The sequence below is a fragment of the Osmerus mordax genome, chromosome 26, assembly GCF_038355195.1.
Source record: "Osmerus mordax isolate fOsmMor3 chromosome 26, fOsmMor3.pri, whole genome shotgun sequence".
NCBI classification, from domain to species: Eukaryota; Metazoa; Chordata; class Actinopteri; order Osmeriformes; family Osmeridae; genus Osmerus; species Osmerus mordax.
This window is the reverse complement of record NC_090075.1, coordinates 2,152,614-2,165,748: the sequence shown is the minus strand read 5'-3', so window position 1 is coordinate 2,165,748 and position 13,135 is coordinate 2,152,614. Positions and strand designations below refer to the sequence as shown.

The window sequence follows — 13,135 nt, the reverse complement described above, 5'->3', positions numbered from 1 at the left end:
AGGAACTGACAAAGACTAAGCGAGGAAGGACCCAAAGAACACAGGGAACAAACATGAACTCAAGCTGGTGCAACGCAATTAAATATGTTGTTCTATTGACTACTTGAAACTGTTACCTGGATAAAATATTCATGTAGCAATGACATAATATGTATTACTTTTCTTTTGCAGAATAACAAATACTCACACCAGCAAAATAACGTGTAAAATCCCATCTCTTACAATGTTTAGTGTAGATATTTAAACCTAAAGATTTCAGAGTAGAATTGAGTTTTGAGGGAGTGTTACCTTAATCCTGACAGATGAAACTGAAGACTCAGTCACTCTGGGGACCAGACTTATCTAAGATCCGCCTTGTGGTTTAATCATCTCTAAATTCTATCAATCTGAGTTTGCGTCAGCCAAAAAGCTTGACAGTGTAACTTTTAGACATCCACTCAATTCCATCTCTCTCTCTCACACACACACACACACACACACACACACACACACACACACACACACACACACACACACACACACACACACACACACACACACACACACACACACACACACACACACACACACACACACACACACACACACACACACACACACACACACACACACACACACACACAACCCTTAACTGACCTCAGGTGGAAATGTACCCTTTGGTATAGTCTTAACCCTTGTGCTGCCTTCGGGTCACATGACCCAAAGGTTCATAACGAACCATCGTTGTGTTTACCCAATTTTACCCAATACAAAAACAAATAAAAATAATTTTCTTTTAACCTTCGCAATGTGGGGGGTCTGAGACAGCCCGACGGTTAAAAGAAAATGCTTCACTTTGTTTTTCTATGCGGTAAAGTTGTCGCAATACGACGGTGGGTCACAATGACTGATGGGTCAGAACGACCCGAAGATAACACAAGGGTTAACAAGTCCGGTGAGATTTTAAGTCACCGAAAGTCAGGCGCATCACTGATGACATTCCTCGTGTTTCGTGTCAATGAACCAATCAGCTATAGTGTGGCACTTCTCTCTAATGTAATCCATTTCTTCCCCTCACATCCCCATGGTGAGATGAGCACCAGGACTGCAGTGTTGACCACTTGATTTCAGACGCATCATCTGGTAAATGGATGATAGAACACAGGACAACTCAGCACACGGGAACATTGATATAAAACTGTTGCGGTACTCTGGGAGAAGATGATTTACCAGTCATCTATGCTTATCGTAATCTTTAGTAAAACATTTACTTGATTAAAATCTTAAATCACAGAACCCTCCAATGAAACAACTGTGGACGGTCTTCATTCATTATTTTTATTAAAAGATACCCCATGACAGTGTAATCATTCTAGAGTAAACCTCAGAAAAAAAACAGATACATGTGCTAACAGATACAAGCAACTCCAAAGAACGTGATTTGCAGTATTCCAATGACCATTTATTTACATATATTTGACACCACGATTAATATTAAGTGTTATACAATAGACACACAAGCTACTCTAAATTAATAGTTATTTTTTCAATAGCACATAGCAGGTGATCATGAGAGGTGAAGCCATAATGGGTCAGTAGTGGTTGACTGTACAGAAGGCATGACTAGCTTGCAGGCACTGGCTGAACAACAGACCAGGTGCCTGAAACAGAGATCCACTTCACCGCTACACGGACGTTTGAAAAAGATTTACAGAGCCATAGTGACATGGTCGATGTTTTTCCGGCAATAAGTGACATTTGCCATATTGCTGAGCTCCAACCAAAGCCTTTTCCCTTTGGCCTTGTCTAATCTAGACAACAGGCTTCAACCAACTGAGTCTAACATACTACAGATAACATATTTTGTGTTTCATGCCAGTGAAACAATCAGTTATAGCGTTGTGGTGCACTTTGCTGTAATTTATTCACTCACTTGCCTGTGTGGTCGGTCAGACGACCACCAAGCTGATCTACAGTGTGATCTGGCGTATGGCTATAAGGAGTCCAGGAAGCCCATTGGTCCAATCAATGATTCAATCAGGGCTCAGACCCAGGATTATTGCAAATTGAAGAAACAGCATGGAGGCGGGCCCGGAAACAGTCATGTGACGCATCTCGATACTTCCTTTGGAGTATCTGGTCAACACCCAGGGTCAGTGGAGCTTTGACACAAAAAACCCTGCATGCCTTGACACACAAGTCTGGAGCTGACCTCAGGGCTTACGTTTAGGAGACAGTTCACAAACATCTACAGATATCTACAAGCCCAGGTTGCTATGGACGACGATGAATTTGGATCTGACCAATCAGAGGTGAGGGAGGCGGGGGCTGTTTGTGGGTGATGCAGTTGGGGGGGGGGCAGCAGGATAGAAGCTACATCAAAAGTGCTGATTGGGACAACAGCATCATATCCAAGTGATTTGAGAGGGGGGGGGGGGGCAGAGAGGATGGGGGATGGAGAGCAGGGTGTAACCAGAAGGAGGGAGAGAGAGAGACAGAGAGGGATAATAAGCTGCTCTTCCATATTTCATCAGAGTGGGGGAGTTTTGACCCCACCTCCCCACTCTGGTTACCCCACACACCTGCACACCTCTGGTTACCCCACACACCTGCACACCTCTGGGTACCCAACACACCTGCACACCTCTGGGTACCCAACACACCTGCACACCTTTGGTTACCCAACACACCTGCACACCTCTGGGTACCCAACACACCTGCACACCTCTGTTTACCCAACACACTCTCCACAGACACAACCAGATTACCAGACTGTACGTTTTGCGTGGGTTAGAACCGGCTCTGAACTCTTCGTTTTGGAGCGAGTGGTTTGGTTTGTGTCGTGGTGTGTTTCCATAAAGCTCTGACTGGAGGTAGTTGCATGGTTACAGCAATCTGGTTCTCATTCCTCCCCTCAGATCCTCTTTTCTGCAGTGCTGTTGTTCTCCGGGGAACCCTGACCAACGTGGGGGGAGGGAGGGGCTGGAAGGGTAGAGGGGTTGAAGGAGGGAGGCGGGGGGAGGTTCAAGATGTTTGGAACCCTTCAGGCTGCTTGGCAACTGTAGACCTGTCTCTCTCTCTCTCTCTCTCTCTCTCTCTCTCTCTCTCTCTCTCTCTCTCTCTCTCTCTCTCTCTCTCTCTCTCTCTCTCTCTCTCTCTCTCTCTCTCTCTGCTAGTGGGGTACTGCTGGGAGGGGGAGGAGACTTCAGGCGGGTATTTAAAGACACTGTTGACTGAATCACTAGATCTTACAACTTGAACCCTGAACAGGGGTCACGAATTCACAAAAGTCGTCATGGTGACGTTGCTGGGGTTTACCGACCGGTTGAACATGGGAGAACATTAACGTGAGGACATGCAGGTTAAGTTAGACACACATTCATGGGAAGAAAAAGAAGAGCAGGCGGGTAGAGAGGGAGCTAACACAGAGACATGCACACACAAAGTGGGCTCAAATTCACTGGCCTGTGACGCATTTCAAAACATCTACAGCTACTCCCCTACACCTCATATCTCCTGCATGAGCTTAGCAGCACATTTTCCCCCACAAGTTCATTCCTGGGTTTATAACCTTGTTCCTCAACCCTGGTGTTGCATAAACGACCAGTCAGCCAGCGTCCAGGATGTTGTTCAGGGGGGCGGGGCTATGGGTTGTATGTGGAGGCGGAGTCATGGGTGATGTGTGTGTGTGTGGGGAGAGAGGGAGGCAGGCTCTGGTGAAACGAAAACAGCGCATGCCTCTGTCGTACCGGTAAAAACTTCAGCTGCTCTCATAGGTCGTCCTGCTTATGGGTCACCCACTTTAGCAAGCACCCGCTCCTGAAAGCCTTCCCACACCATGATGAGTAGTCTTCACTGTGGGGGAAAATAGACCACAAAGCTTAATTGAATCGAGTCTGAAGTAAACTATTACATGAATGGATCCTATACGTTTTTTGGCCCTACAGACTCTGAAACTACTCTCCTAATTATCCAGCATGATATCATGACATCCCCCGTCGGAGAAAAAGGGAAACTAGAAGATCTCTTCTTCTCCTTAATACTCACTCACACACGCACACATTCTCTCTCTCTTTCTCTCTCTTGATTCATATCCCCAATTCTTTCCAAACATCAAAAGGATGAAACAGGGGAGAGAATGCTCTCGCCTCCCACGTAATCCTCTATAGCTCCCAGTGGGAAAGTATTGAGGGCGATGCCTCCCCCCAGGCAACCATAACAAGCTCATACCCTTCTACCTACCCCCCCCCCCCCCACACACACACACACACACACACACACACACACATACACACACCCCCACACACCCCCACACACACCCCCACACACACACACACACACACACACACCCACACACACCCACACACACACACACACAGACACACACCCCCACACACACACACACCAATGTATCTTCTATAGGCGCTAAATGCAATGGCGATGGCGTTCAGAGGAGAGTTTGTGCAGCAGTGTGTGATGTTGCATGGTTCCGGCTTATCATCTTCAGTCACTGTTCTCCGAGGGAGCATCTTTGATCTCTGATTGGTCGGTAGCGGCCTTCCTCTTCAGCAAACAGCGGCGAGTGACAGGACGCCGTCCGATGACAGCTAGGGGCCGGCCGCCACCCCATCCTCCAGGCCCCCCCCCTCCCAGAAGCCCCTGCAGACCCAGCGGAGACAGCCAGAGCAGCTCCACCAGGTTGTACTGCCCGTAGCCCATGAGGAACCCAAACAGGACGTCGGTCACGTTGTGGCGCCCGAGCAGGACACGGCTGAACCCCACCAGGCCGGCCCACAGCACCACCAGCACCCGGAGCGGGGCGGCCAGTACCAGGTGAGCCAGCACGAAGCGCGCGCACATGGAGGCCCGCGTGGCGTGGCCCGAGGGGAAGGAGTAGCGGTCCACGGAGAAGGTGGCGAACATGTCCATGCGGTTGTGGGAGGGGCGTCGGCGACGCACCACGGCCTTGACCACGCCCACCAGGACCACGTCCAGCAGCAGGGCTGTGGAGAGGGGGGGGGGGGGCGGCACGGGGGTTAGAAACGCCAGAGCAACACACTTGACGACACACACATCTGTTTTTTCCCTGCGTAGATAAAAGACACGTTTGGAAGACAGTATGATGTGGCTGCTGGCGTGGGAACAGGCCCAGGCGGTGAGTCTGGGTCTGGGTCTGAGTCTGGGTCTGGGTCTGAGTCTGGGTCTTTGTGATGACATACACCACAGAGCACCACTTGCTTGGCACACTGGAACACCCACCAACTCCACAGGCACACAAACACGTTTGGTTCTAACGCCCGCCTACGCCCTCACACAGGTGATGAGGAGCAGCCTTTGAAGTGAGGAGAGAATGAGAGAGAGAGAGAGAGAGAGCGAGAGAGCGAGAGAGCTGCAGTACTTTCATCCCAGTGGTGGTATTATACTACACTGTAATGGATCAGCTGGCATTGGCTCTCCTCTCCACCCTTCTCTTCTCCTCTCCCCTGCACCCTTCTCCTCTCCCCTGCACCCCTCTCCTCTCCCCTGCACCCCTCTCCTCTCCCCTGCACTCTTCTCCTCTCCCCTGCACTCTTCTCCTCTCCCCTGCACCCCTCTCCTCTCCACCCCTCTCCTCTCCCCTGCATCCCTCTCCTCTCCCCTGCACCCTTCTCCTCTCCCCTGCACCCCTCTCCTCTCCCCTGCATCCCTCTCCTCTCCCCTGCATCCTTCTCCTCTCCCCTGCACCCCTCTCCTCTCCCCTGCACCCCTCTCCTCTCCCCTGCATCCCTCTCCTCTCCCCTGCACCCTTCTCCTCTCCCCTGCACCCCTCTCCTCTCCCCTGCACCCCTCTCCTCTCCCCTGCACCCCTCTCCTCTCCCCTGCATCCCTCTCCTCTCCCCTGCACCCTTCTCCTCTCCCCTGCACCCCTCTCCTCTCCCCTGCATCCCTCTCCTCTCCCCTGCACCCTTCTCCTCTCCCCTGCACCCCTCTCCTCTCCCCTGCACCCCTCTCCTCTCCCCTGCATCCCTCTCCTCTCCCCTGCACCCCTCTCCTCTCCCCTGCACCCCTCTCCTCTCCCCTGCACCCCTCTCCTCTCCCCTGCACCCCTCTCCTCTCCCCTGCACCCCTCTCCTCTCCCCTGCACCCCTCTCCTCTCCCCTGCATCCCTCTCCTCTCCCCTGCACCCTTCTCCTCTCCCCTGCACCCCTCTCCTCTCCCCTGCACCCCTCTCCTCTCCCCTGCACCCCTCTCCTCTCCCCTGCACCCCTCTCCTCTCCCCTGCACCCCTCTCCTCTCCCCTGCACCCCTCTCCTCTCCCCTGCACCCCTCTCCTCTCCCCTGCACCCCTCTCCTCTCCCCTGCACCCCTCTCCTCTCCCTCTGAAACACAGCTGGCCTAGCTTCACATAGCTTCAAACAGATTATCTGATCTACAGGACTGCCAAACTAGCCTGTCCTTATGAATAGGAGAATAAAGACTAGAGACCTGAAAAGCAGTCAGGGATATTTAATGCAGCTATTGTATATTGCAGCTATTATATGTTGTTTGGAATATGCATTAGCATATTCAAGCAACGGCCTGTATTTACAGTTCAAACTGCACAGTATCCACATCCTTTTATGATGCACAATAATAACTGCAAACTTCACGGATGGACAATTCAACTCAGTCTGACCACTCAGTCCAGGCCTGGCCTACAACCTTCACTGGTGTGGTCTTGGTTGCTGTGGCTACCGGTGACCAGGAGCCAAGCTCCCCTGTCCTACTCTGCAACAGATGACACTCTCTCTCTCTGTGTCTGTTGTGTCTTGATAAAACTGGAGTGTGTGTGTGTTACACTCTGTATCGACCAGCTGTGATCAGACTGCATTGGTAGCCCCTCCCTCTTCATGCACCAAAAGGAAACCGTGAGAGCGAAGGCTGGTTGATGTGACGTGATCCAGGTGTTGAACACGACCTCTTTAACGAGCGTGCTGGGGGAGGATCTGGGGTCCCCCTTAAACGTCCCAGGCCAAGCTCTCCATCAACCCTGACCCATGTGGTGAATCCCACCATCTAAACTCTGCACCTTTTGTGCATTCGCGATGACAACGTCATGCGCGGCAACGATGGACGTGTATATTGATGTGTGGAACAACAGGACACACAGATACCTTTGTGTTCTGTGTCGTGTCTAGCCTAAGTGTATAGGTCAGAGCGCTAAAGGCTGTGGTTGCTGTCGTCACCTCAGGCAGCCTGTCGGCGGGCCAGAGGCAGAGATGGACAGGCGTCTGGAGGGTGGGGGACTGGAAACACAGGAAGTGAAGATGACAGATAAGCCTCTGTTGTGAAATGGAGCTAGCGCCACAGCAGTGAAGGGGGAGGGAGGGAGAGAGACAGAGAGAGAGCAGCCAGTGAAGGGAGAGGTGAAGTGTGTTTTACTATAAAAGGTAAGGAAGATGAGGGAGGTGGAGGCATGAATATTTGGGACAAAGAGGCTGTAACAAGCAGCCCGTGCATCTCAGTGGTCTCTCTCCCTCTCTCTCTCTCTCCCTCTCTACTCCATCTAAACTGATTTCATGACACTGGCTAGGTGAAAGCGGAGCGCTATAAATGCCGTCTCTGTTTGTGAGGCAGAGGGAATTAAGCAGTTCTCTCACGTCAGTGCAGCAGGAAGAATGAGAGAACTGGATAAAGACCGGGAGATGCACTGGCCGCTCAAAACCAACAATATTAAAGACGTGGTTACCCATAAGCAGGTTGAGCATCACTTCTTGCCCAGCGGGACTGTCGCTTTTGTAGAGGCAGTATCCGGTCCCAATCAGCCAAGGAATACCGTGTCCCGAGATCTCTATCAGTTTCATCAACGGACGAACACTGCCCCACGACGATTCCTCGCAGGCACACACTCCCAGCCGCTTCGAGAGCCACAGGTCGATAGCTAGAAGGGAGCTCAGGGCAATCCCGACGAAAGACGGATTGAGCCGCATACAATCCTCTTCTGGCATACCTTGAGCTCCGGTTGAAGATGTTGAAGAACCGGAGCCACGGCGCCGGGTAGGGCTTTCCGACGCCCGGAGACGAGCTGTGGCTGGGTCTGAGCCCTGACGCGGAAGGAGGTTAGGCGGAGGTGTTCGGTTAAGCGACATGAATTCGTAGCGCCCATTAGTACTACTCAAAGGGCTTCCACCACTTCGACCGGCATTTTTTGCTTTCGGAGACGGCATTATATTATTTTTTTGTTAGGACGGGTTGGTGTAATCCAAATCGGTTGCAGTAAGACGTTGTCAGCGATATAAGTAAATTATGTCGTTCTCCCTACCGCATCGCTTTACAGGTGACAAACGCTGTCACGTCGGAGACCGCTGCTTCAAGCAACGCCATCTTTGATGTTCGCAGCGCAGAGCACAGTGGGAAGCTGCTCCGCTGACAGTCTGCTGGGGAAGATCACGTGACGGAGGGTGAAGCTAGAGGGGGAAGCGCGAGGGGAATGTTGAGTAATAAAAACGTCAGGTTATTGAAACCAGGAAGAAAGAAAAAAAACCTGTAATCGTTTTTTTGTTCAACAAACATTTCAATTTAACCATTAAGTTAAGCAGGCTATTCATCCACCTTGCAAAATGCGATAAGGGCACTATTTAGCATAGTTGTAGGCTAATTACCCCCCAAAACTTTAACGAGTTCACTAAACCATAGCTTGCCTAGGCTACTTTACTCAACTCAAATTTAAAACTGATGTTGAGGCCAAATTACTCGTCAGTCCCCTGTATTTAATGTAAAATGTATGTATATGTAATATTCCTTGGTTGATTACGTAACAGCTCCTCCCCCGCGCACGTCCGTTTAAAACGCCACCAAAATTCGGTATTCTCTCCGTGCTCTCGCCTTTGCTTTGGTGAATCGCGAGGGAGAGAGGACTGCAACCATGCCCGGAATCCTTCTGGGGGACGTGCTCCCAAACTTTGAAGCCAACACAACCGTCGGCAAAATCAAATTTCATGACTTCCTAGGAACCTCGTGAGTGCACCTGAACTTGAATCTCAACCGACGTCTTTAATCTGTATCGAATGTATTTTGCAACATCAAATTGATTTAAAGCAGCGCTAGCCTACCGGAGTATAAACTCTACCGCTGCAACCAAATCATAGCCTACAGAAAAATGTTAGTGGACCGTTTAGTTTCCTACTAGAAATCGATAACTAAGCCCACATCATTGAATGTAACATTGTAGATGCTCATGCGACCCCTTGTGGTTAAACGACACGTGCAATCAAATGTAAAATAGGACGGAATCCAAATGGTATTTAGGCTATCCTAATTGTGGACTACCAATTACCGATAAACTGAATTCGCAGTCCCATACGGGTACTCATGTATTTGACCGAAAGATTTAGGATAATCTTTCCTCAATGCAGCGTGCACCTTGGGATAAGCGCTTGGATGGGTTTCTTTGTTTTTGTTACATTACCAAACATTGGCACTAAAACATGCTATTGAATCGGCTTGCTTTTCAGTTGGGTTGTGAAAGCAACGGAAGAACAAGGATAGCTTTGTTTAAAACCGCTGATCTGTTTGTGTCTTTGTGCGTTCGTGTATGCGTTTCTGTTTTGTGTGTTTGAAAAGTTACACATTTTCCCCTAGACTACTTGGCGCCTAGAACCACAACATAGTATTTTAATTGACCCTGGAGGGAGAGATGGAGGGTTACATGCAGAACAAACACCATACAGGCTTTAGTTGGTCAAAGGCACGTCTGGTTATTTGTCTAACAGCACTTCCAAAAGGGTCAGTTGTAAAAGTTCAGTAAGATATGATGGCCTACTTGAAGTGTCCAACCCTGTGTTCATTGGTCATGTGGTAGGAATAAAATGGGCCCTAGTTGGGGGAGGTTAACTATCTCTTGCAATGTATAACTCATTGCAGCTCAGGGAATGTGCGATGCATCTGTTTCCTGCTCCAGGCTGAGTAATGTTGCAGACCCACAGTTCCTCTTCCAGACCCTGTGGCTAATCGAGACTGAGGCCGTATCCTCTCAGGATCAGGTGGTGTTCTCTCTTCTGTTGGTTTCTCCCTTCCCTGGGAGGGAAGAGAGAGAGAGAGAGAGGGAGGGAGGGGGGGGGGGGGTGGTGTCTTGTATGGCTCAGAACATCCCTGTCACGCACCAATTACTGTTGGAGAAGAGTCTGAATTTTGTTTTTACGTGAAAGGAACAGAAATCCGACAGTAATGCAGAGTATCTTTCAGAGCACATTTATGAAATGGCACAATAACACAATCCTGTTAGTGCAGCATGAGGTCAGTGGGTCTAGCAACCTATTGTTTCAACTTGTTTGGCTTGTCCTAGTTTGACACAGCTCGACGGGGAGGGCCTTGTGTTTCAGCCTGGTCTCTGAAACACAAGTTGTCATGGTTCATCACCCTGTTGTTGTAACAGGAGATCCACAGGGAGTGGACCAAACACTTTTGTTATCAGCTACCGTTCTGTCATGGCTGTTTAGCTTCCTCTTCTGTTGTATCACCCTCTTCTGTTGTATCACCTATCTCCGTGGCGTTCGTCCAGGTAACGTGATTCTTCCAAGCGCTTCTGATCGTCCTGGTTACAGACCTCCAGAGGGGGGAGATGAGACATGCAGACTTGGTGAGACCAGATGCATCATGGGAGTTATGTCCTTCCCTCCCTGGTGACTGATGAGGCTTGTTGCAACACGGAGCTCCTGCTGTCTAACAGGCGAGGGATGTCAGACAGCCGCATGTGTTTCAGATTGAGCCGACCGGAGGGATGAATGCGTGTCCGTGTCTCTGGCCGCCCGTCCCACGCTCCTCTGAGCGCCGTGTGCTCGCTTCTACAGCTGCAGGTGCTCCCAGACTGCAGCTGTTTGGTTCCCAGGGATTTCTGTTGAGGCATTTCCTCCACTGAGACTCACTATTCAGTCCTCCTCTCCCTCCTTCACTCACCCAATCCCTCCCCCCATCATTCTATGCACTAATCTCCTTTTGTCTCCCTTTCTCTTCATTCCTCTCCTCCTCCTCCCAGATGGGGCATCCTGTTCTCTCACCCCCGGGACTTCACCCCTGTGTGCACCACCGAGATGGCCTGCGCAGCCAAGATCAGCGACCAGTTTAAGAAGCGCGACGTGAAGATGATTGCCCTCTCCATCGACAGCGTTGAGGACCACCGCACTTGGAGCGAGGTCCTATGCGCGCACACACACGCACACGCAATCCCCTCTCGAGCAGATGTCACTTCATTCCAAAAGCTATGTTATCTGCTCTCTCGCCCCCTGCAGGAGGGATGATATAAGGGCAGTGGCTCTAGTGGCCAATCACGAGAGACTCCCTAAAACACACTAGACACACAGTGCTATTGGCTGCAGCTAGGTTGCTTGGTTACGGCAGCCACCCCCTCCAGGCTTGGTTTCTACAACTCAGACAAAGTCCCAGGCCTTGTGTGATTGGACGACCCCCCCCCCCCCCCCCACCCCTCGAGTTCAAAACCAGCTATCTGGGAAATGTAGGGAGTCAGGTGGCTGAGCGGTGAGGGAATCGGGCTAGTAATCCAAAGGTTGCCAGTTCGATTCCCGGTCATGCCAGCTGACGTTGTGTCTGTCTTCTGTCCTTGAGGCAAGGCACTTCACCCTACTTGCCTCGGGTGAATGTCCCCGTACTTACTGTAAGTCGCTCTGGATAAGAGCGTCTGCTAAATGACTAAATGTAAAATGTAAATCGACTTCTGTCCTTGAGTCTAGATTTAGAATTCATGAGCTGCAGTAAAATCTGGTCAGAAATGGAAAACTACTGCAGCACTCCTTCTGAACTTTTTTCCTCTTAGCTTCATCTCCTCCACATGCAATGCAAAACACACACACACACAGTCTGCCCCCCGGGACAGGAAACAAAGGCCACTTCCCACAAAAGGAGCTGCTTCCTCGGTCTCTGTTGCTGTAGCTGTTGCCTGGGCAGGCATCCCTCCCCCCGCTCTGTCGCCCTCTACAGTTACGCCATCTGCAGTCTCACCCCCCCCCCCCCCCATGGGGAAGGGAAGGTTCTGGGAAAGTGCTTAGTCATGGTTCTGCCTGTGTGGCTCCCTGGACCTGCTGTAGGTCAGTGAGAACCGCACTTGCTGCCTCTCAACCAGATGTCCTGCTGAGAGCAGAGCTACTTCTTGAACGGAGGGAAAAGGATAAGCTTGTCTTGTCAGTGTTCATAGTCACCCCCCCCCCCCCCCCCCCCCCCCCCCCCCCCCCCCCCCCCCCCCCCCCCCCTCATTTGACTGTGAATGCAAACACTGACCAGGAACTGCTTCATAAACTGTATTTAGTCATTTAACAGACGCTCTTATCCATTTACTGTGGAGCCAATGTCAGGTTCCTGTCTAGAACGGGTTTTCAAACCTTTTTGGGCCAGGGATCCCTTACAGGGGAGAACATTTTCCAACACCACCCCAGAATCGTAACACCCGTTCAGCATGCCCTTTGTGCTCTTAAATGGACACACTATTCTTGTTTTATTGGTGCAAATGGTCCCCATCTGTAGAGTATTATATCTTATTTCACTTTTTATTGATACTGCACAATTTTATAATATGGAAAATGATTTCACGGACCCCCTGGCTATGGTTCGCGGACCCTAAGGGGTCCGAGGACCCCACTTTGAGAACCACTGGTCCAGAGGATCCACAGATTCCCTGTCCGGGGAGGGGCGGGTACTGGGGATAAACACGACTCGTACCATCAACCCCTCCTCTTCTCCTGTGTTTAGGATGTGATGGCGTTCCACGCCAACAAGGCTGGCACCCCTCTGCCCTTCCCCATCATCGCTGACGACAAGCGAGAGCTGTCTGTGCTGCTGGGCATGCTGGACCCTGACGAGCTGGACAAGGATGGGCTCCCCCTCACTGCCCGCTGTGTGAGTGTCTCTCTGTCACACACGCCTCACAGCCCGCTGTGAGTGTCTGTCTCTCTCTCTCTCTCACACGCCTCACAGCCCGCTGTGAGTGTCTGTCTCTCTCTCACACGCCTCACAGCCCGCTGTGAGTGTCTGTCTCTCTCACACACGCCTCACAGCCTGCTGTGAGTGTCTCTCTCACACACGCATACCTCACTGTTTGTAGTGTGAGTAACCTCTCCTCTGGCCCTGCCCCCAGGTGTTTGTGATTGGCCCGGACAAGAAGCTGAAGCTGTCCATCCTCTACCCCGCC

The 13,135-nt window shown here is 51.0% G+C and overlaps 2 protein-coding genes across 2 annotated transcripts in view; one reads left to right on the top strand and one right to left on the bottom strand.

Annotated features, from left to right (window-relative positions):
- Positions 1 to 4,586: 4,586 nt before the first annotated feature.
- On the bottom strand, positions 4,587 to 8,329 carry plpp6 (phospholipid phosphatase 6). Its single transcript, XM_067229881.1, is given in 3 exon segments — positions 4,587 to 4,625; positions 4,627 to 4,982; positions 7,688 to 8,329. Coding segments are annotated over 3 exon segments (873 nt in total). The 5' UTR covers positions 8,166 to 8,329.
- Positions 8,330 to 8,776: 447 nt separating this feature from the next.
- The window catches only part of prdx6 (peroxiredoxin 6), a 4,984-nt gene continuing 625 nt past the window's right edge, over positions 8,777 to 13,135 (top strand). Inside the window, exons 1-4 of the mRNA XM_067229706.1 lie at positions 8,777 to 8,955; positions 10,973 to 11,129; positions 12,697 to 12,843; positions 13,082 to 13,135. The exon at positions 13,082 to 13,135 is cut by the window's right edge and continues 93 nt beyond it. Of these exons, the coding sequence (XP_067085807.1) occupies positions 8,864 to 8,955; positions 10,973 to 11,129; positions 12,697 to 12,843; positions 13,082 to 13,135 (450 nt within the window). The 5' untranslated portion in view covers positions 8,777 to 8,863. The remainder of the gene's footprint in view (positions 8,956 to 10,972; positions 11,130 to 12,696; positions 12,844 to 13,081) is intronic.